Raw genomic sequence first — 24,965 nt, 5'->3', positions numbered from 1 at the left:
AGCATCCATTTAAGCTTGCTAGAGAGAGAACTGTGAGCAAGTTATTTCTGATTATGATGATGTGCAAGCTAAGCAAAGGGAAATAATCAGAAGTCAGCTTCAGTAAGTAGCAAATGGGCAACCCAATAAAAACACTTCTACACAAAAAAGCATGCATTATTTTGTGGAAGGGAAAAGAAAAGCAAGCATCAAAAGAGAAAAAGCTCAAACTGGTGCTTGATGGAGAATGTATTAGTTATACACAATAAAAGTCTGAAGCTTGCATTTTGTGCCATCCCTGCAATTAATTGCTCACCTAAGGCAATCAGCAATTGTTTGAGTAAGTGAGCATCAAACAGGAACATCAAAGCTCAAGAACCATGACAGCAACAAACACAGGTGCAATATGACTGGGCTGGAATGGCCAGCCCAAGGTGGCCAGCTTAGCATTTCTGACTAGAAACAGTGTTAGGGGTGTGCAACAATTTAAGCTATTAAAAGCCTTTCACAACTCCATTGACTGGCACACTATATGAAAGAACTGGTCATTACAAATATGTTCTGAGATGCAGGTGGCTGTAACACTGGCAAAATCCTTCCAGAAATGTATATTAAAAAGGAACCATAAGCATAGTTACTGTTTTATTTAGATCAATACAGAAAAAGCAAGTTCAAGTCTTTCAATCCTTCAGCACAAGTCAAAATGCTTGTGCTGAAGGAATGATCAGAAAAATGTTGAATTTCTCCCAATATATACAGTGAGAGTGGGAACTGTTTTTGCATCTTCCCCACAACACTAATGCAGTGTTTCTCCCAGGAAAGTAGGAGCATAACCAGTGTTTGTAACTCCCATTGTTCTAGGCGCATTTTGCAACAGGGAATTTCATTAGCGAGGGTAGTTTCTGAGCTCCGGGCACAGTACTGAGCCTAAGATTTAAGATTAAAATTGCAGTGTGGAAGGAAAGGAGGACCCTTTTCTGCCTCCCCACTTCCACGTATTCTCTGAAGACTGGAGAAGAGACCCTCTCAAGAATATTAAGGGGGTGGGCAGGGGAAGGACATGTGAAAAATGAACATAATATTTTAGCTGCAGTTCATTCATTTTCCGCTTTGTATTATTTTTATACAAAAAGTGCACCTAGATATCCCATTGTTGCGCCCATAACCTAGGTTTAAGGTGCCATTTAGCTCCTAGCTTTCATTATCTCAGTTTTTAACACTGAGCATAACACAGTACACCAATATTAATTGATCTGGGCATCACTGACATGGCAAGCTCATGGTTACCTGGAAAAATTAGCCAATAAATCAGAATTGTTTCTGGGCTAAGAAATAACACAATAGCTATCACACATTTTATCTATAATTATGTGTTTGAAGTGGAAGGTAAGGCCTAGTAAATCACAGTGGTCAACTCCAGGTTTTTTTTGGGGGGGGGCAGTCCACTGGAACAGTCCACTGAAATCACTCGTGTGGTCTGGCATTTTATGCTCCGTAAAAGTCTGCAATTTGCTCAGTTCACAATCACATTTACAACCTTCCAGACAAAAATGAACCTTTGGATCCCACCATTTGTGATGGCTATCAGCCTTTGTTTCTGGAAAGGTCTGTACGCTTGGTGTATAAGTAAACAACCTTGCTTAGTATCTTTGTATGTGGACAGAAACAGGAAATCATGTTTGAAGTAAAATACTTCAAAACCCACGCGGGTGGCGCTCTGGGTTAAACCACAGAGCCTAGGGCTTGCCGATCAGAAGGTCGGCGGTTTGAATCCCTGTGACGGGGTGAGCTCCCGTTGCTCGGTCCCAGCTCCTGCCAACCTAGCAGTTCGAAAGCACGTCAAAGTACAAGTAGATAAATAGGTACCGTTCCGGTGGGAAGGTAAACGGCGTTTCCATGTGCTGCTCTGGTTTGCCAGAAGCGGCTTTGTCATGCTGGCCACATGACCTGGAAGCTGTGCGCCGACTCCCTCAGCCAATAATGTGAGATGAGCGCCGCAATCCCAGAGTCGGTCACGACTGGACCTAATGGTCAGGGGTCCCTTTACCTTTACACAAGTTTATGTTGAATTCAGAAATAAGTTGTTATGATTAACATCTAGTTAGCAACACATTATATACAATAACTATTCATGAGTGTACTGCAAACTGAGCAAAGTTATCATGAGCCAAATTTACTTTCTGGCTAGAAATGCAAAATGAAACTTACCTCTGTATGGAATTTATTATCACACAAATACAACGATGTATTTATTGGTTTGAAAGGTTCAAAATCAATGTTCACTTTCTTCTCCTTTCCTTCTTCTGTCACAATTGTTCCACAGTATACAACAAGACCATTTGGAGGTACTGTAAAAAGCACAGGGTGCAACCTTAGATGATGCCAAGGCAAGCACAAAGTTATTCATAAAGTAAGCAGAATAAATTTTTACCTTTGTTATAAAGTTTTAGCCGTTGCTGTACAGATGTAATGGCGCCGAGGACTGAAAGGCGATTCACGCGAGATTTAATGTTTGATGCTGTACCAAACTCATCCGCTAACATCTTTGCTACTCGTGAAATCTGGTCTTTGGGGGGAATGATCAATGATATCATGCTGGTGCCATTGCTAGGGAAGAAGGAAATGAAACTATGTTAACACAAGTTGTGTGACTTCAGGCCTGGAAGAAAACATGCCCAAAACTAATCTCAGAAGTTCAAGACTAATTCTCTTTCCATTATTTGCAACATCCTTTTGGAAATAAGGCCTTCCATGCAGGCCTCTTGCTTATAGTACCACAGGACTACTACGAGCCTATGTACACACCAAATTGGTAATGTTCTATACAGTGAATAGCAGCCATGCCTTCTGGGTCAAACTCACCTGATCTGCAGTCCCAGAATCAAGCTGTGGACTGAAGCTGGCTGCCCCTCAATTTAAAACAGGGGGAGTAAAAGGCTACCTCTTAGAGCAGGCTTCCTCAACCTCGGCCCTCTAGATGTTTTCGGCCTACAACTCCCATGATCCCTAGCTAGCAGGACCAGTGGTCAGGGATGATGGGAATTGTAGTCTCAAAACATCTGGAGGACCGAGGTTGAGGAAGCCTGTCTTAGAACATACTACCATAGTATAGCTGTTATAAAGACTCGATGACAAAGTTAGCTCCCACAACTTTATTTGTCGTTCTCGTCTTTGTCTAAAGGAATTTCCACCAGTTATTAAGGAGTTCCTAATATTTATGGTAAGAATATTTAAAGGTTTCATCACAAATTCTGAATGTTTATGAAGAGAAGCACATTTTTATTCTGATTTGTTTTGAGCCAAACAGAAATAGTCCCTATACCTTTAACGTTGCCTTATCTGAACTGAAAGGACCAACCCAGAAGGCAAAGGAAATTTTGAGGCTACTGCATCTTGAGAAACACCAAATCTTTCTTCAGGTATTTTCATCCCTGAAGTCTATATGCTTTATGAGGCATTAATGCCTTAACTTCCTAGCCGGTTCCTTCCAATGTAAGGGGCAAAAGAGAATGGGCAACTCAAATAGCCTTTGGAGGCTGCATACTTCTATTAGTGTTATTTTCTAAAAATTATTATCTCTTAGGTAGTAGCAAGCTTCCAAATGCACGCAGAGGGGAGTTTTATGTGTTTTAAGACATTTCTATACCTCCCTTCACTGGACCACATGTCACAGCAGTGAGCCATATCATTCACAATACAATAAAATGTAGTCCCAAGAGACAACAGATAAAACCACAAAACATGCCTGGGTATGGAATTTTTTAAAAAATGCTTTAGTAAATAAAAAAAGTCTTAACCTGACATCTAAAAGTCTGACAAAAGATTTGTACTGCAACTTATTCTGTTTGCTTTAAGTGCTAGGGCTAGCAAGATTGCTAGGAAAGCTGTACAATAAAGTCAAAATAAGATGTGTAATTCAAGCACCCCAAATATTAGATCAAATTGAATATACAGTATTTACTTCTCCTCACCCTGAATTTAGGACAAGAAGTCTGACTCATAACAAGTACCTTGTACTCAATGAGAGAGCAAGCCTACACAGGTAGGATAGAATGTCCTGGCATATGGGAGTTCTATAGTGACATATTTTTATGAGAAAGACTCATAACAGCAGCCAGGAATGCAAATCTAACAATGGGACAAGCCCACCACATGCTTCAGTAATTTTCATTTTTTTAGTTTACTGAATTGTTTAAACAAGCACAACCCCAAAATCTCCACCTTTCTCCTTGTCAACTAACCCACACAGATATTGGGGAGAGAAAATTTCTAGTACATTAAAAATTTAACTATGCTTACAAAATGCAAGCTCTTAATATGTCAGTCACTAGCAGTAAGATAACACTCTTGTCTTTTCTGTCTTTGCTCTCCCAACCATCATAGCTACAATTAGGGTTCAAAACTAGCAGGGCACCAGGCACATTTTGCACCTAAAGATTCTCAATCTTAAAAGGTATCAGTGCCAATTTTTGTGCCTGGCTGACACTCAAGGAATACTGAAATGTATGTGCTTTGAAGCTTCACGGTATATGTTAAGGATAGACAATATGTTAAGGAGTATAACAATAAAGAGTAGAGTGTTTCGGAAACTGAAGTATGCTACCAATATTTTTTTATTGTAAACACCAAATTAAACATTTATTAACAATTTCTGTTAAAATTGTGATCTTAAAAATGTGTCACTTATGTGAATTGTGTATTAGTTCATGCTTATAAAAATAGTAAATAAAAAGTGTTGCTGCCCCCCACCCACCAAATGACTATACCTTCTGTTTAAGTGCCCACAACCCAGGTCCCATTGGGCACCTAGCTTTTTTATCCCATTTTCTAACATTGGCTATGATGGACAGAGGAAGTCGCCAGACCTACTCCTTTTGATTCAGATACAGTGGTACCTCTACTTACGAATTTAATGCGTTCTGAACGCACATTTGTAAGTCGAAAAAATTTGTAAGTCGAATCCTATAGGAATGCATTGGGAGAAAAAAATCGTAAGTAGAAGCAACCCTAACTAAAAATTCGTAAGTAGAAACATTCGTAAGTAGAGTTATTCGTAAGTAGAGGTACCACTGTATGTGGATTTTCACTGTAGTGCACTTTACAGCACCTATACCATGAGACTAGTACAATAAATGATTCAGCTGCGTCAGGTGATTTTTTTATTTTTTAAGGCAAGACCATTTATGACACTTTATCTATATAAATTTACATCTTATATAAAACTAGCTGGCCCGGCCACGCATTGCTGTGGGTCATCCCTGTGATTCCCCCCACCCTGTCCAGATCCATGACGTATCCCGCCCCTCCTCCCTCCAACCCCCTGGCTCATCCCTGTGTTTTGGTAGGATACCCTTCCCTCTGTTTCCCCCGGGGAGTGTTGTCTCCTCCCCCCTGTATCCCCACACACTGGCCCCTGCACACACATCGTGAACATTTTTATATATTTAGATTATTATTATTTTAAATAAGAACATGAGAAGCAGAATTTATTATCGTTTAATTGTATTTTTGGGGTTGCCATTTATTTTGGTGGATATTGTATGATTTGGGCGTTGTTGTGTGTTTGGGGGGGTTGTGTGTGTGTGTGTGTGTGTGTGTGTGTGTTTGTTATTTGGATTTTCTAATTTTGGAGTAGGTGACCCAGAGAACCCAGAGAACTACTTTAATAATCCTGACCGGGGGGGGGGGGAATCAAATAGCGAAGACCCACAGCCCCATAGCAACAAAAGGCAAGTTCCGAAGCGCCCGAGCTGTTCGGTTCCATAAAAAACCCAGGAGGTGGCAAGGGGAAGATAGGAGATTGTAAATCGGGGGGGGGGGGGGAGAGATTGGCCACTGCAAATATCTGAGAACTTAAACTGGGGAAAGAAAGTGCATAGTTGTTGTTTTTAAACAGGGTGGATTTGATTTAAATCAAACTGATTTAAATCACGATTTAAATCACGATTTAAATCACTAGTCAGTAAGGCTTGATTTAAATCATAGTTTTCTACATAAAGACTAATTCTTGCTGGTATAACTTTAATATGCAAGTAGATGAAGATTTTTAGAATAGCAACTTTTCATATTAGTTTTTTATCCCCAGTTTAATAGGTTAATCATTCATATTTGGACAACTTTACTGTTGTACTTAGGAAGGAGAAAAATAATCATTACCTTAATAATAACAATTTAAATAGATTTATTCAACTGAAACAATAACATTACAGCATATGTTATTTGCTTAAACAAACATCCATGTTTGTTAACTAATTTGGCTAAACAAAAACAATATATATATATTTTAAGAAACTTAGACTGTCAGCCCAGCCTACACATGAAAAACTTAAATACTGTCCACTCCAAACAATCAGAAACATATTGTTTCTATTCTATTCACTGAACTTCTTGAAACTTAGCACTGAAGGGGTTGTTTCTGTATTCATAGGTATTGTAGAACAATAGGATTAAGGTCTTTTTCTCAACTCTGTTCATGTTATAACATTTTTGCTGGGAAGAAGAGGCATGTGATCTCTGTTGAGTCAAATTCAGTTTTGAGAACTGCAAAAGTAAACCAAGCACCTGTGATAATATCTTGTAGGCAGAGAAACTGCCCAATAATCTTACAAAAACCTCTGAAAGAGCATGACATTGTGGATGGATTAATGGAATTTATTTACCCCAAAAATTAAACATATACAACCTTATTCTAATAATTAAAAAAACTAATCTTTATTTCATGATGGAATAACCTTTGGGTGGTAATATATTTTCCTCAAAAAGCATTTTATTTAAAAAAAATCCAATTTAAATCAAAAAAATCGATTTAAATCAAAAAAATCCGATTTAAATCAAAAAAATCTGATTTTTTTGATTTTTTAAAAAAAATCATTGATTTTTATCCACCCTGTTTTTAAAGATGCATAGGCTTGCAATCAGCCATAGTATAAAGCCTAGGTTAAAAGGGGCACGACTGCCCTTACTTAAAAATGGCCACCGGAGCCTCACATGTGACACAACACCCCGCTAAATTTTAAAGTAAAAACCCCTTGCCGTGCCCCAACATGTGTTGCTGTGGGTTATCCCCCCCTTGGGGCCTAGTGGGGCCTGGCAGGGGCCTACATAAAACAAAGGCCGTGCTGCGTCCTGTGATCCGGGCGCTCGCCCTCTCTCCCCCCCCCGCGTCTAGTGGGGGCCTAGCAGCCTGGCAGCGGCTTAGAGGTCTGGTAATGACCGCCTTGGTGGTTTCAGTTGCTTGGTTGATGATGTCATTATTTGGCGCCGCCCTTCAGAGCTTTTGCTGGTGATGTCTAATTTGTGCGCCACCTTTTTTTGTGTTTAATCACTCTTTAAGATTTGAAAGCTGTGCTTTTTTGGAAAAAAAAATTAGGCCAGATCCCTCACTGATGGGCGATACGCTTTGTCCTAATTTGATGCAATTTGGTTCAGCGGTTACAGAGAAAGGCTGTGACCTCTGCGTGCGCAATGCCTACATTTTTATATATATAGAAGTTGTATGAAACCATCCACATATTGAACCTATTACTGCAGGGTGCTAAAATGTGTTTTGTAGTTCAGACAAGGTGCAGACAGTATGAAAACTACATGGCAGTCTTACTGCTATAGCAAATTAGATTAGAAACTCCATGAAAGCACTTTCAGTGACTTCAAGATACTAATTGTTAGAATAGCCATTTAAAAAGTTTGTACTGTACCATATTATTCTACAGTTGGGTCGAGTTTCTTGTAACTTTTCAAAAAATTCCAAATCTATCGGTATATACTTCAGTTGGGGGGGGGGACACACAACCTGTTATCTTATCTTAAATTTCCACTTAGATACAGTATCCCTTAGCAGCTACATCACATTACAGCCACTTCACACAAGCCAATTTCTACATCTAACTACTCAAGGATGCAATGAAAAATCACTTCAATGACAGAATAGTTTTTTCACTTCCTTATGTCATTTTTTGATGGGATGCGGGTGCTGTGGGTTAAACCCAGAGCCTAGGGCTCGCTGATCAGAAGGTCAGCGGTTTGAATCACAGTGACGGGGTGAGCTCCCGTTGCTCTGTCCCAGCTCCTGCCAACCTAGCAGTTTGAAAGCACGTCAAAGTGCAAGTAGATAAATAGGTACTGCTCCAGCGGGAAGGTAAACGGCGTTTCCGTGTGCTGCTCTGGTTCGCCAGAAGCGGCTTTGTCATGCTGGCCACATGACCTGGAAGCTGTACGCCGGCTCCCTCGGCCAATAATGCGAGATGAGCGCTGCAACCCCAGAGTCGGTCATGACTGGACCTAATGGTCAGGGGTACCTTTACCTTATGTCATTTTAAAAAAGGATACCAATTGCCATCTCGTGGAATACACTGCTGCCATCTGCTGGTTAAATATCTTATCAGAACAAACTGTGATCAAGATCACTGATAACAGATCTGTGCTGTCTTAATCAAGTTTCAGATTAACTTTCAGCATTCCGTAGTTTCAGTGCTCTAGAAACGGATCCCTGAATACTGTCAATTATTCAGACAACTTGGAATCCTCAGTTGGCTTCAGTAATCAAACACTGTATGTTGATTAACTAGAACTCAGGCTATCTAACATGTACAATTACAACACAGGCTAATGGTAAAATATCTTTAGAAACTACCAAAAATAATGTTCAGCCTTTCTAGGATCAAAATTGTTAGCGCTCTCTCTCTCGTGTGTTACAAGTGAAAAACCAGGAGAAGCATACCTCAGTTAAGGAAGAGCCTCTCCAGAGAAATGTGCCCAGCATCATTCTTGTGGTCTTTTGTAGTCACTCAGCTCTTTTAAACAACATATGCTTAATGATCTGGGCGCCTCCATTTATAATTTGTGTTATATTGTGTATTTGTTTTATTTGTTCTACTTTCTCCGCTAGAATTCATTTATGCTTTTTCAATACTGCATTTCTTTAAAAAAATCAAAAAATCATGAGCCAACAAGAGAACATTTGCTATTGGGCAGTCATACAAATGCAATTAGCACTGCTTATTATTTAATAATTAAATTATGAAACAAATGACTAAATAACAGCTCATGAGGTCATTCTATGGATTGCCAAAAGGTGTCTTCAAAACACTTTATAGTACAAAACCACACTTCTTACTGTTCCACACCTGAGGGGTTCCCCACAACCACCCAAGGAGCTTCACAAATAGAAATTTAAACCTATGTCGCTTACGTCCAAGTTCAACACTATTACAAGAGCATATGGGTAATATTTCAATACAGTGCACACATTTGGGGGTTCTCTTTGGTCACTAGACCAAATGACTGCTCTCACAGCTTATGCAAGCTAGGATATGGATTATCATTAGAGAGACAAAGTGAGTGCCAATTTACTAGCCAAACAGGAAGCTTGTATAAACAGCTGATGCAGCAACACTCCAATCCCACTTTGGTTACTAGGCCACTAGAGCAGTTGCCTAGCTGCTGAAATCACACACACTGGTGTTTTGACTCCACCCTAGGCAAAGCTTGTTGTGGGTGCTAAGGAATAAATCTATAGGGCAATGACAAATGGTTTCTTTTTCTTTGTAGCTACTCAGTTCACTGAAAAGTGCTTTGAGGGCAGGTAGCATATTCTGCAACACAAACTGCTCAGGTTCTAGAATAAGGTTAATGTTAACCAGAAAGTGCAACTGCTCCAATGCTTTCGTTCCTAACCCCATCCTCCTCCTACTTTGTATACTGTCTACTAGAATCTGAGGCTGTAGGCAGGAACAGTCCTATGTTGTTTCCATTATGCAACTACCAGCCCATGGTTCTAGGCAACTAAACAAAAAGCATCTGAGCATGTTCTAAGACTTAGGTTTTCCTGATCTAAGTCAGTGGAGACCTAGCATGCCATAAAAAAATCCCAAACAACCCACTGCTTTACATGCAATGTATTTTTCTTTAAACACTTTCTTCCTCTACCTTAGGGATATATAATGTGGCAATAACTGGTGGATCCTGGGCCCAGAGGACTGCACACTAAAGCTCCCCACCTCAACACGCACTATGAAGACACAGAAAGGGGCGCAGATTCATGGAATGCTAAGATGGTTTGAAGTGAAATGTGAAATAATGTGATAATGAAAAGGTTAAGCAACAGACACAAGAGTAGGCACACGGTGAAGTCATAGTCTGAGTATAGTCATACCTCAGGTTGTGAACATGATCCGTGCAGGCACGTTCGCAACCTGCAGCGCTGCATCTGCACACACACGTGATGCAATTTGGAACGTGATGCAATTTGGAACTGCAATTTGTCATTTTGAGCTTCTGTGCATGCGCCAAAACCCGGAAGTAACCCGTTCTGGGACTTCCAGGTTCGGCACGGAGTGCAACTGGAAAACGCACAACCCGCGGCGTTCGCAATCTGAGGTATGACTGTAGAATCTGAGTGCACAACTGAGTTGTCTCCAACAAAGCCATCCTGTTAACACAAAGACTTCCACCTCTGCAGCAGGCCTAGTTCTTCCTCTCTAATTCATTCAGGGCTTCTCCGCAAACTTCCAGGGTAGATCTGGGAGGAAGCAAAGGGCAAGTACAGCGATAGAAAGTCCCATTGCAAAGACATAAATTATTGTGCTAACAAGACTTTGTTGGATACCCTCAGATATGATATAAACAGAAGGCACTGGCAAAATAATTCTGGGAAACATAGACCAAGGTAGAACATTTTATTTATAAAACTGCTCATGCACAAATGGAAATTACTATTTAAAGACAAAAACACATGATCTGTCTCTGATATAACTTTCTCATTAAGCTCCCCACAAAAACGAGGCCTACTTTCCGACACCCCAAAATGTGCAAGTTAAGCACACTAATACCAAAACATAAGTTTCTGTGTTTTCTAGCCAACCTATTGCTTGTGTAAAATAAAACGTTTTTTAAAAGCACATTGAAGAATGGAGGTGAGTATATACTCACTTAGAGATATATAATTACAGGTGATTCATAAATATTTAAATAAATATGAAGGAATGGGTAGGCAATTGGTTGAGAAGGGTCACTTTGGAAGTTGCATTCCAAAAGAGTTGCTAACATCATGCTAGATAATTCCTGCCATCAGCACTAAACAGGAAAAAACATTAGGTAATGCAGCTCCTCTATGAAAGAGTAAGGAAGCAACTACATCAGCCAGTGAGACCAGACTCTCCGAAGGCAGACAAAAGAGCAGTCAGTATTTGTACTAAAAATAAGTGGCACTTCCAAGTGAACAGAACACACGTCTTCTCCAAATGAGGCTTAGTGTGACAGCACAGCCATGCTGGGGATGATACAAGTTGGGCACTAGGTTGGCCAAGGCTGTTATGGATAAACAGATTTTCAACATGCCTCCCCATCTTATGTTTATGGCTTTCTCTTCTAAATATCTGAATTTCAACTTCCCGTCTCCAAGCCTTATAAGAGTCCAAAGCTCTGATCTGCTAGGAGGCTATCAGCATGCACCTTAATGTGGTTCCTGCTCAGAAAAGCACAACCAGAATGGCACAACCATCCTGCAAGCTTCCAATCAAAGCAGTCACATGGGGGGGGGGAAGCCTACTGCTGGGCAACTCAAGAGTACAGTGGTATCTCTACTTATGAAAAACTCTACTTACGAATGTTTCTACTTACAAACGGAGCTCCGTCCCCCATCTTGGATGCGGTTTACATAGGATTTTTCCTACTTACGAATTTTTAGATAGGGTTGCTTCGACTTACAGATTTTTTCTCCCAATGCATTCCTATGGGATTCAACTTACATTTTTTTCGACTTATGAATGTGCGTTCGGAACACATTAAATTCGTAGGTAGAGGTACCACTGTACAGGCAACAACCGTTTTAGGCGCATCCAATATGCGCTGAAACTGGAAATGACCGAAAAATGTCACAAAAAGCAGCAGCACAGGGTGTTTGTAGGCTTTTGCAATTTCACTGAAATGCACAGTGCCTTGGAACATAACCCCAGAGTTGCCTGTACCAAAGAAAAGCTTTGAAAAAATGTAGGACACTTTTCCCCTCACCACTTAAAAGCCATGCTGGGTTGCATCCTTTAGTGAATCTGCAACAAGTGGAGCTTCCTCAGCAAAGTTGTGGGCCCTCCATAAGTAATCTTAGTTAAAAACTCAGTACCCACTTCCGTATTCAATATATCTTCCAAACAGTTTTTGGAATCAATTCCATGTCAAGAGTCAATATGCTCTATTTCAACTATTTATAAATTATATGCCACTTAATTCCAACCATCTCAAATCAAGAAGAGTATATTAAACTTCCTAGATCTTGCTTCTCTATGTGTGAGCATAGTTGATACAGCAATTTAATCTGCAAAAAAGATATACAACCTGGGTATCCAGAACTAAATTTGGTCCAGAACAGTACCTGGTGCTTCAAGTAGAATGCAGCTCCATTCAAAAGAATGTGTGTTTGTCTGGATTCAAGTTTATTTAGTCTCATCAGACATACCACTATTGCTTCTGGGTAACAGGAGAGTAATACAGCTGGATGTCTTTCGTACATCAATGACACCACACTCCAAACCTCCAGAAAGTCCTTCTCAGTAGCTTTATATAGATACTGAACATAGGAGCCAATTTGAAACTGTGCAATTCCCCATAGGTTAACTCCCGAGTCCAACCACTATCCTCTGAAGACATCTTGGAAATAAAGAGTGCAACCTGGCAATCAGGCAGTTCCCAACAAGAGGCGATGCATTTTACCTTTGTTCTGGATATCGATATCTGTGTTCCATAAACTTTAAGACATTCCCTGTACTTCAGATATATGAATATGTGTGGAAAGAATAAAAAAGGATCATAGGAGTCAGGACTACAGTGGTACCTCGGTTTAAGTACACAATTGGTTATTAAACAGAGGTACTTAACCTGAAGCGAACTTTCCCATTGAAAGTAATGGAAAGTGGATTAATCCGTTCCAGATGGGTCCATGGAGTAAACTGAAAGTACTCAAACTGAAGCGTACTTAAACCGAGGTATGACTGTACAGTGCTTTGTATGGCTTCCTATCCTTCTACATTTACCACAGTCCCACTCCAAATTCAGCAGGACAGCTAATAAACTTTCCATGTGATTTTTTAAGGAGCTTCTTCAAACTTTTCAATTTAAAAAATCCAGTATTTGTACTCCTGAAAAAGGCTATTGTTTATTGGACCACTTAATGGAACAGAGGATTGTATAAGATTTGAAACAATTGTACTATTAAATCCAAGCAGTAAATATTATTTGTTGTGGTTTTATAGCTCCTTTGACAATATTCTCAATGATGAATGTAATGATTAAAGTAAGCGGGATGTAATATACTGCCTATCTAGCAGTAGTGTGCAGTAAAAGAAATTGAGTATAGGATTACTGTTTGATCTTAATTCTTGGGGCATGGACTTTGCTTGTCTTGCTAGGTTTGCTCCACACCACCCACCACACAGGAGAAACAAGTCAAGACCCCTGATTTAGCTTTATGACTGAATCAATTATTGTAGTTTATTTGGAGTGAAACAAACTACAATTTCTGGATTGAATGCAACGCTAAACCGGGGATTACAGATTGTTTCTACCACATGCGTATGCTGGCTGTTTGGCAGTAATAATAATTCATTCTACCACAGGCAAGAGGTGAGAAGCAAAGCAGGCAAGATTATGGTATACTATCAACAATGGTTTATTACTATTTATTTATTACTTATTATATCTCTATACTGCCCTTCATCCGAAGATCACAGGGCAATTTACAATATAAAAACACAACATAGATACTAGCAAAAATAATGACCTCCATAGTATTATTCTTTATTAAATCAATAATTCTGTCATGTGAACTGGGCTACTGTTGCATTTGGAACTGGAAATTGGTGGTCTGAAATAAGAATCTAGCCTATGAAAGTTTGTCAACTGACTTAATAAACAGAGTTTCCCCCTTCTGCCACTATTTTAAATTAAGGGTTAACTGATACTTTCCATCTAATATCACTCCACCTGGGCTTTAAAGTGGTTGGATTCAACAGAAAGCAGCAGCAAGCAAAATTAGGCATGTGATGCTTGGCAGCTACAAAACCATCATCCATTTTCTTAGCAATTGGGGCCCAAAAGCCAAGGCTTGAGTAACATACCGATGAGCTCTACCTCAATTTTCTGGTTCCTAAAACCTGAGGCAATGATGAGTGTTTGAAAGTTTTCCATAAAGGGATTTATTTCATTTCAAAAAATGACACTGAGTAGTTTCAAAGATGCAATTTGCTTCCGCCCCTGCACCTCCCCCCCCCTACGGCCATGGGGAAAGCAGTAAACAGAGCTGTATCCAACTAAGTCGTACACAGAGCTAACTTAAATCCTGCAATTTCAATATCTCTACTCTGAGATATATATATATATATATATGTTGGTGTCTCACACATTATTTATTTGTAAATAGTGGAGAAAGGGCAGGAGGGGGTGAGGTAACTGAAACTCAGCACAAACATATTAAGATTCCAATTGAATTAGGATTATCAGAAAGTTTTCCAATTTTTTTAGCAAGCAGAAAATCTGCTACCTGCTATACTGTAAATACTGTATAGAAACATACTTTCATTATGTCTATCATCACAGTAACTTATATGTTCTAATAAGTGTACCTAAAACTGTCATCCTGTACTGGTATATTAACAGTTAACAAACATGGCTTGCCTCCTAAGGATCACCAGTAGAGTACTGCTTGTAAAATTGAGACTGCCATTTCCTTCCTCTTGCAGCCCTGTGTGCTCCGCTTCCAGGTGATCCCAAGGGTTCAGGGACCCTCAGAAATGGAACAGGATGTGGTGTAGGTGGTCACACTTAGAGGAGAGTAGTGATGGTTGACACATACCTCCATGTATGAGCAGAACTGCCTTTTCTGATCACACAAGGAGCCGCTCACACAAGTATTTTATCTTCTGCAAAGCAGTACAATAGCCAATTACCTTCACATTCTAAACCCATTCTCTCAATCTTTTCTACACTTGCCCCCCCCCCAGTACTTGTATTTTTGTCAGAATACAAAAATTTCAAAGAAAACCTGCAATGTTCCTCCGCAGAGCCAACAGCCTGAGCTGATAGAAGTCAAAATCATCAGCATAGTATGTTAATTAACCGATGCCGCACACAAAGCCCAGAGATGCTTTGGGCTGCATGACTTCATAAAGCACAAGACTCTCCACTTGTCAAAAAAGTTGTAAGTTTCCTATTTAATCTAAACCTCCACATTTTGAAATGCAGTAAACTGAGAGACCATTTTGCTCCTGCAGTAATCTGTACCCTAACACCAGTTGCTAGGCATTAGAAAATTGTAAAGTAAAGAGACATGAGAAAGACTTTTCCCACAAGACACAGCACATTCAAAAATGATCTTAATCCTAACATGCACTTAACTGGGTACAAGTTCAGCAAGTTCACCACAAACAATAAGCCCAGTTCCTCCAAGCAGGTCTCACAGCAGCATGCAAAAGGTTATGCAATTATCCTCAGCTATATATACACATCTTCTAAAAAGCCAGAGTTTGAAAAATTAACATTAGGATCTGTCTCGAGTCTTCTTCGGGTCATGGCCTTTTCTTTTTATAAACATACCAAGTGTAAAACAGTTTCTGAACTCTTGGCACAGTACTGTGCTTAAGATTTCAGATTAAAACTGCAGAGTGGAAGGAAAAGAGGACCTTTCTCTGCCTTCCAGCTACTCTCTGAAGACTGGAGAAGAGACCCTCTCAAAAATATTTTAGCTGCAGTTTGTTCACTTTCAGCTTTCTATTCTTGTTACAAAAAAGTGTGCCTAGACATTCCGTTGTTGCGCCCATAACCTAGGTTTAAGGTGCCATTCAGCTCCTAGTTTTCATATCTCAGTTTCTAACACTGGTTATGATTTCTGATACTATTCTTTTTAATTTGGCCAAAAATTTGGGCAAGTTCATCTATACTTGAAGGTGAGGGCAGAGCTGTAAGGACTGTGTAACCTTAGTATTTGCTACACAGTATTCAAAACTCAGAGTCTCAACCTCAAAAGTTTTCCTCCAGCCTTTTCCCCAAATTAGCAGCGAAATCTAATCAGGCATGTTACTGGAATGTAATGTTTATTAAAATTTTGATACATGGCAATAAGGCCATATGGAGTATGCAATGCCACACACACAAAAAAAAACACATGGGATTCATAGACAGAATATCCTACATGTGGTGTTTTGGAAGCTGCTCCTACTTCAGATACAGTGGTATTCGACTTACGAATATAATCCGTTCTGAAGGCACCTTCGTAGGTCGAAAAATTTCTAAGTCAAAAAACGCCATTGGAAATGTGATTTCCCATAGGAATGCATTGGAAATGGAAAAATTCGTAAGTCGAAGCAACCCTATCTAAAAATTCGTAAGTCAAAAAATCCCTATCTAAAACTGGATGTCGAGACATTCATAAGCACGCAGCCATTACCCCCATTCGTAAGTCGAAAAATTTGGTTGTTGAGTCGTTTGTAAGTCGAGGTACCACTGTACACACAATCACTTTAAAAGTCCCAGTGCTGTGTGGCACATTCCACACAATGAAAGACACCATCCTGGATCGTTCCTTCTTGACTTTTCAGTTTTCACAGTTACCTTTTTATTTTGAAAAAACACAAGACATTCCCATTGCCCTTATTATTTGCTTGTGAGACTGTTAACACCATATTCCAGAAATGTCAACCTGAAGCCTCGGCAACCTAAAATTCAGTACAACAAGCATTAGCAACAATAAGCAGACCTTCTCATGTTGCTTTTTGACTATCAAAGTTTACTATCTGGAAAGAGTATCCAATCAACTACCAACACAGAAATTCTCATTATCATCAATTAACCAGTGGGTGGGATCCAGGCAACCCAGTATACATTCACAGAGCACTTCAACCTTCGGAAAGGCTTTTTAGATGTCTGTCACCAGAAGGAGGGAGTTTCTTTGTGCAAGACACTGTGGCACTTTGTATCCTGATGTTGGCCACTACAATCTAAGAGAATTTCCACCTCACTTCCCAGGCTGCTACAAACACTTGGGAGCTTGTAAACAATTTGCATTCCTTGTCTCCCTGACACATGTTCAATACAGACTTCTTTTCAGTGGCAGCACATTAAGTGCCAGCAGAAATCAGTAGCATGTCTCTCTGGCATGTGGATTCCAATTTCACATAATCCTCCAACATAGAAAATGTAAGGTTGCCTATAAAATTAATGTTTGCACTCTCTGTATGAGGAATAATTGCTAATATACTGAAGAGCCAGTGATTTCTCATTAGACATAAGCAGTTGCCATTGAATCAGACTACTAGATCAGTTATACCACTGGGATTTAACTATAGACTCCAAACAAGGTACAATAAATCCATAATGAAGAGCTAAAGTGTCCAGCTCCTTTAGCAAATATTCTACTTGTATTTGGAGCTATGAGGCTAGGCATACACAAAGTAAGGTAACAAGAAAAATGTTTCTGAGAATGATATCAATGATATAAAGGCATAATCTGCACAAGTTTCCACCAGAGCATATCAGTTCTGAAGTTTGATGTCTAGCAACCTGTCCAGTCACACAGCAAACACTAACTTCATTTAATTCTAAAATGAGAGCAAGAGTTTAATGAACAGAGCACCAATGTGTGGGTACCATGTGTCTTTTCCCAAAACCAGACTGCCATATTAAATGCTTTCAGCTCAATACATAAAAACCTACAAGGGCAAAAATGGGGGGGGGGATCGATTTAACTTCATTACAAAACACACAGCAAAGTGGGAAATGTAAAGTTCCCATGTGAATCTAGGAGGATAATTGGTCTGGTCTATGCTTTTCTTTGGCAGCTGAAGAATCACAGGATCATACAATTATAGAGTTGAAAGGGATTTGAAGGCTCATCTAGTCCAACCCCCTGTAATTCAGGAATACGCAGGTGGCATGCATAGAATTTATAGCTAAGTAGTCTCCCTCCTGAAGGACCAACCAATTCCGGCTGGCTTTTATAGTGAGCCACTATGTGTGATCCCCACTAAATTCACACCACTCCCAAGTCCTCTGGCACACAGGTAATTCAGAAGGCAGGCATCACTCTCACTTCATGATAGGCTTGAGAGACAATCCAGTATCACCAAAGCACAGCACCTCCCCTCTATCAAGTCATCCATGTATGTAGGGAGGAAGAAATAGGCATGCCCTGTTCTTCCCAACCAGTATAAAGTGAGACTCTCCCACTCTCTTCAGTGCATGGAGAACTTCAGAGCTCTGAAATAAAAGCAACTGCCACAAAGGCTACTATTACCTGGTGACCCCCTGATAATCTCATTTGCAGGCCTTCATAAAAATACTACAGTTCTTTATTAGGAAAAACTAAGCACAAAAAATAGTCATCCAAATGTGTACAATACAGTGAAAAGGGAAGGAAAACTGCATAAGGAAACATAGCTTTATAATCATGAGGCCGAATTTTTGGCCCAAAATTAATCTCTTTATAAACTAAGACGCTAGTGTGGGTTTTTTTAAAGCTACTCCTCCTTCACAGGTGAGTGTGACTACCAAGCAAGCCATAGCATGTAATTCAGTGAAAGTGGAACAATGTAGCCAGAGACAACACAGGGCAGAGAACTGCACCTCACCTATAAACACCTCTCTACTAAGAATGGAAAAATTTAAAGAAACCCAGGATAGTGGAATGTCTCCACTACGGATGATGAAATGCAGGGGATGGGGTGGGGTGTAGGGGTAAGATGACTCTTGATACCAAGAGACAAAGCTAAATACAGCCTTTGAAGCAGGGCCCAAGTCACACGAACCCACATGCTTCACATTCTTTGTTTAGGGAGTCAAGGTTGGGAACTGGGCACTCAAACCATTCACCTTTCTCTTCTTAGGTGCCCAAGCGGGACAAACCCACAACCCTTCCCCTTGCCTTCTATGCACCTGTAGCTCCATATGGATCTCGGCCTCTCAAAAACAGAGGCAACAGGAAGAAAGGCCTAACTCGTTGGGAGGGGGGGCACCCATATGTCTGAACTGAATCGCTTTATAGCTGTCTGAAAAAGGGGGGGGGAGTTGAAGGTTTCCACACAGGTGACGACTGAATAGTTCTCCATACAGGAGCGAACCAATCCAGTTTTGAAAGGGGGGGAGGGAGAGAATACTTCAACCTGGCTTTCTCCCTGAAATTTTAAGTTTTCTATACAGAGGCTATTATTATTATTTTTGGTGGGGGAGGGGAGGTGAAGCGACTCTTGTTCCATCCCCTCCCCCTTTATAACCCGAAACTGAAGGTTTCTTCCACCCCCACCCCCGGCGAGAGAGCCCAGGCCCTTCCCCGCCCTCACCCGCGCGCCGCCTCGAGGCTCTTGATGAGCTTCTTGATCTTCCAGATCTCCACGTTCCTGTCGGCAGCGCTGGGATCGTCCGCCATCTTCTCCCTCCTCCTCCTCCTCCTCCTCCACCGCCCCTCCTGCGGCTGTTCAAGTCAACCGCCAAGGCCGCCGCCGCCACACGGAGAGAGAGAGAGAGAGAGAGGGAAAAAGAGACAGAAATGAGAACGGAGCCTCGGCTGAGGAAAAAGTAAAAGCCGTCCCTCCCAGCGCAGGCTAGGCTAGGCCCGCCCCGGTCTCTCGTCACCCCGGGAGTGCGGCCACCACAAGCCCAGCCAAGCGCTCCTCTGAGGCGAAAGAACGGGTGGGTGAGTGCGCGCGCGCGTTATTACCTCAGGCCTCGCCGCCGCCTCCCTTCCCTTCCTTCTCCGGACGGCAGCAAAGGGCTCCTCGCGACGGCGCCTGTGACGTCGCTGACCGGCTTCTTCCTTCCTTTCCTTTCCGCCTCCCTCGCTCGCTCGCGCCCCCTCCCTCCTCTCCTCTCCTCCTCTCCTCCGCGCTGCATGTGTTGCAATCGCCTCACATGGGGCTCCTGACGTCAGTTCCGGTCCCCGCACGCACGCAGTGGAAGAGGGAAGGAGGAGGAGGGGGAGGGAAAGGATGGAAACGCGCGTGCGCGAGGCGGAGGAGCGAGCTTTCCGCCACTTCTCCTCCTTTCATTGGTTGGCGTTTCCTGCCTAGCTTCCTCTCCTTTGGGTGGCTCCGCGGAGGCGCCCCCTCCCGCTCCGTCACGCTTTCCGCAGCGCACGGCATGCCGGGAGGCGTAGTTTGCTGCCACGGGGGAGGTCACGCAGGAAGGATGCGGGGCTCTCGCGTTGTCCGTGTCATCGACGTTTTTCGCGTCAGGGTGCGTTTCCTTTAAAGGAGACGCGCACGCCTTTTTGGCGGAACGTGTGTAGCCGCGTCCAAGAGTTCCGCAGGGCGGGGTGGACCGATAGCATTTGCTACGTCGACGTGTGGAAGAAGCTGGAATAAGGCGCTCCCCAAAGTTTCTGTTGCTAAACCAGGGAGCCCAATTAATATTACAGTAATTGCTTTCATTGATTAAGCAGTAGTACACTTAAGACTAGATCACATGGAATTCAAAGGAGCCAGGGGTAGACATGCATAGGGGGTCCTCTACCTTTGACATTTTTCCTAGACGTGCATAAAATAATAGAATTGGAAGGGACCACGAGGGCCATCTAGTCCAGCCCCTGTAATACAGGAACCTTTTGCTCAATGTGGGACTCGAACCCATGACCTTGCGATTAAGAGTCTACCAGAGAGCTATCCAATGTGGGCTACTAGCTGGTCATGACCACGCTCCCCTCACCTTTAATGTGGTTCGGTCATAAAAGAACCACACTTGGTGAGATCCATTTCAAGATCCTGTTTCCTATGCACTGCCAGTCATTTGCTTCTAGAAACCTGCATGCAGGACAACACAGTAGTAGTAAACCCCATTGATTGTCTGCAGCGCCTGTACTGACAAGTGTTGCCATAAGAATGACATCAGGCAAAGTCCCCATCTAGTACAGCCATGACTTCTAAGAAGCCCATAAACAGGGTAACATGGAGATGGTCATTGCTTGACTTCATTTGCTACTCAGATGTACAGTCTCTGTCCATGAAGGGTGTGTTTTTAGTTGTTAAAATAAAATATTTTCATCGTACAGCCTTATATTTTTCAAGGCAGCTTATGTTACAATTTACAAATAATGCAGAAGGACATATTGGGGCACGTTAAAGCAATTTACACACACACAAAGACATCCCCAAACAACCTCGTCCAGCTGTTTCATGTAGATGGAATGGACTGTCCTGTGATCCTTGTGTGAGAAGTCCCTTACGTGGACTTGCAATCAGACAAGGAGACACCGAAGTGAGTCTTACCAGTTCCTCTTTATTGTAACGCGTTTGCAAAGGCGGGCTCCTCGACCTGAGTGGTACGAAGAGCCCTGAGCAATGTACAGGCTCAAGCTTATATCCCTACTGCTGCCGCCCCTCTTTTAGAGGCTTGGCTTACAATCTATCTGAGTATGGCACATTTCTATACATTAACCAATCTACGCTCGCTATTTTAAAGTTTAACCTTATTAGGAAGCAAGCAGGGGCTATACTTCCTTATCTATACCCTAACTTAGCTGACATAGCACCCTTTAACTTTGGCTGACGTGGCACCCTGGAACTTTCCACTGAGTTTTGAGACACATCCTGTCTTAGTCTTTCTCACACTTGGATGAAGGGCAGTATAGAAATTTAGTAAGTAAATAATAAATTAAAGCATGTTGAACAAAATAAGAGCCTGGCGGTACTTAATAATGTGTCAATTGTGCCATGGAGCAGAGCAAATGTGGAACATTTAACTCCCATTTCCACTTTAGAAGCCTATAACACCATTTGGTATCCAAAGCTGCTAAGTCTGTTGTTACTTTAATTTTATTTGTCTCAAGAGAAGCAACAGTACTGTATTGCATTCCTTCTATTTTCTCCCCCGGTGTAGGTCCTCTACTAGAATCAACAGTTGTGTTTCAGTCCCCAAACCAGGCTAAAAGCCAGACTGAAATGGGTACAGACAATCCGTGTAATCCCAGAATGCTTGGAGTTGAGCCAACATAGAAACTGGATAGACTATCTTGCTCCAAAGGCTAATTCATGTGCCATGAATCTATATAAGCCTTAAAAAAAAAAAAACCCATGAACAGTCCTGCTGGGTCAGACTAAAAAGGTCAAATTAGTACAGCATTCTGTTTTGAATGCTGGTAAACTGGTATTTCCAAAAAAAAGTCGACAAGTGGGGCATGAAAATAGCCTTCCTTCATTTTTTGGCCCCTGGTTAATCTATTAGAAGGTATACTGCCTCCATATGTGGAAGTTCCATCTAGTTCTTATAAGTAGCAGGTGCAGAAAGTAACGGCTGCCAACTTGTGCGCCTTGGAGAACGTGGTATATAAATGCAATACAATAAATTAATTTAATACAGACACCATTAAACTGGGGACTAGACAAATTAGTGGAAGACAAGTCTCAATGTCTAGCATTCCTTATGGCTGCATACTACGTACCTGCAGTATATGAGGCAATATGTGCCTCTAAGGACTAAGGAACGCTAGCAGAGAGTGCTATAGTGTTCATATCCTAACCTGTGGGCTTCCCAAGGGCATTTATTGCGAGAACAGGCTACTGATCTAGCTGAGACTTTGGCCTCATCTTTCTTTCATTCACGAATTTGCCTAACCCACTACTTGATTTGTCATATTCGTCATATTCCACCATTTAGAACGGCATTCTAAACTGACTTAGGTCGCCTAGTGGGGTATTTTTCTCTGAGCTCATCCTACAGCTCTTCTGCAATATTTTCAAAGGCCAACACACAAATGCTGGTGACTGCATGGAAGTTTCCCAGAGAAGTCAAAACAAAATTTTAAAAATCCTTCCAGTAGCACCTTAGAGACCAACTAAGTTTGTCATTGGTATGAGCTTTCGTGTGCATGCACACTTCTTCAGTGGCAACTCCCAGAACCTGAATTGCTACTGATAAAAGCACTTAACTGATGTTTAAAAAAAGGTCACAAGAGCCCCATGGGAATATAGTGTGCACTACCTCTTACCTGGATGCCAAATCTCGACATTACTTTCCGTTTGTCTTCAACCGTGTGAGAGTGCTGTTGTCCACCCCTGGTTCATACATAGCAAGTTTCTGCTTATGAACCAGCAAGTAGAGCGTTGGGAAGGGATGCAGGAAACTCCCAACTAGCTTCCAGCAACAAACACAACCTGGTTCCTCTTGGTCAAACCATCTCCCATCTTTGTTTTCCACTCAGAAATATTGTGAAGCTGAAATGGTGCTTTAAGCTCCTTGGAAGCAGTAGAGAAGTTGCCAACCACACTCCTAGTTTGCACTACGGTATTTAGTGGAACCAGTGGCTACACAAAATACTAAGCGTTAATTGTAAATAAAGTGGTACCTTGGTTTGCATATGTTTTGGATTGCAAACACATCAAACCTGGAAGTGCGTGTCCCGGTTTGCAACCTTTTTTTGGGATTACAATCCATTTTTTTGGGAGGCCCCATTGGCGAAAGTGTGCCTTGGGTTACAACCTGTTTTGGTTTACAAACGGACCTCTGGAACCGATTATGGTTGTAAACCAAGGTTCCGCTGTAAGGCAAAATTGTCTTATGCATTTGCTTTTGCAACTGGAACCAGCATGACTTTTTGCCTTTAGCCTATTAAAATGCTTCCAGTGGTTTCTGCGCCATTTGAATTTTCTCCAGCCATTTCAGTCACCTGTTTTGCTTATTTCCAAAGCAGACAAAGCTGAGGCATGCTACTTATAAACCAGCAGAGGCAGGCATAGGATTGCCCCCACAGCAGCTTTAAATTCCAGTGACCTCAGTAAAGCATGCATGGGATCAGGCTGGGATCAGGGCCACTGTAACCAGGTGCCACAAGTATTTGTAACTATACCTCCTTATGCTCGTCTTTTACTGTTGAGATGTAGCATTAGGATTGCAGTAAAAGGGAAAGTAGGAAGGTGCAACTGCTCAAAAGCCAGGGAAATTTATTTCTAAAGTGGGGCAATAAATCCCCTGCATCTAACAGCATCTTCTTTTGCCCCGTGCTATGTTTGATGAATGTTAGGGTATCACAGAATTAAAACTCTCTGCCTGCTAATCAAACGAGTTTGTTTCAGTTGCCCGCACCTATGTACATCCATGAATAAGACATCCATCTATTATTCTGAACAAAAAATTAAGTAAACCAATCCATCCATCCTTCAGTCAAAAAGATTTCCGGTTTTGTACTGCTTGAAAACTCTTCAATGAAGTTAAGGGAGGCAGATTCCATCGTCTTGGAAACAAACCAGAATCATAGTGTTACCTCCTGCTGCCGCACTGCTGAGGTGGGGGCCTCTCTCTTTCACCCGCCTCAGCATCTCTTTCCCAGCCGCCCTAAGCAAGTGAGCGATCAGGTGACTGACAGACCGACCCCTTTGTCAACACCAAGTATATTGAGCTTTTGGGGGGGGGGGGGAGGAGATCGGATCACCAACAGTTGCTAAGCTTTTTGTGGGAGATGGGCAGTTCCAGCAGCTTCTTTGAGGCAGCCATGGGAAGATAATTACTGTGTTTTTCGCTCCATAAGACACACTTTTTCCCTCCCAAAAAGGAAGGGAAAAAGTCAGTGTGTCCTATGGAGCGAATGCAAGAGCCAGAGCCCTGCCAAAAGCCAGAGTCCAGCCAGAGCCGCGCCTAGGACAATTAAAGAAAGCAAAAAAAAAAAAAAAAATCTTCTTGTTTTCCTCCTCTAAAAACTAGGTGTGTCCTATGGTCAGGTGCTTCCTATGGAGCGAAAAATACGGTAGCTTGTTTTTTCTAACCCCAGTGCATTGAATATAAGATGACCCCCAATTTCAGACTAAAAATTAAGCAAAATTGTCCTATACACAGAAAAATTACAGTAGTTGGCGAAGGCTTAATTGTGTATTGCAGTGTGTGAAGTTGCTTCAAACTTGAAGGTGAGCTATGGATGGCCCTCATGGCTGAAATAAAGCTTCTCTTATGGTCAATACTTAACAACCCTTTAATCATCATTGCTTTATTTGGCTCAGTGAATACATTACAGTGGTACCTCTACTTAC

The 24,965-nt window shown here is 41.6% G+C and overlaps 1 protein-coding gene across 1 annotated transcript in view; it reads right to left on the bottom strand.

The window, feature by feature from the left end:
* The window catches only part of ETF1 (eukaryotic translation termination factor 1), a 28,818-nt gene extending 9,009 nt beyond the window's left edge, over positions 1-19,809 (bottom strand). The window contains exons 1-4 of the mRNA XM_035110163.2: positions 19,673-19,809; positions 19,296-19,426; positions 2,411-2,586; positions 2,188-2,327 (exon numbers count right to left, since the gene is read on the bottom strand). Of these exons, the coding sequence (XP_034966054.1) occupies positions 2,188-2,327; positions 2,411-2,586; positions 19,296-19,381 (402 nt within the window). The 5' untranslated portion in view covers positions 19,382-19,426; positions 19,673-19,809. The remainder of the gene's footprint in view (positions 1-2,187; positions 2,328-2,410; positions 2,587-19,295; positions 19,427-19,672) is intronic.
* Between the last annotated feature and the right edge of the window lie 5,156 nt (positions 19,810-24,965).

This window comes from Zootoca vivipara, chromosome 3 (genome assembly GCF_963506605.1).
Source record: "Zootoca vivipara chromosome 3, rZooViv1.1, whole genome shotgun sequence".
NCBI classification, from domain to species: Eukaryota; Metazoa; Chordata; class Lepidosauria; order Squamata; family Lacertidae; genus Zootoca; species Zootoca vivipara.
This window is presented reverse-complemented; position numbering and strand designations above follow the sequence as displayed.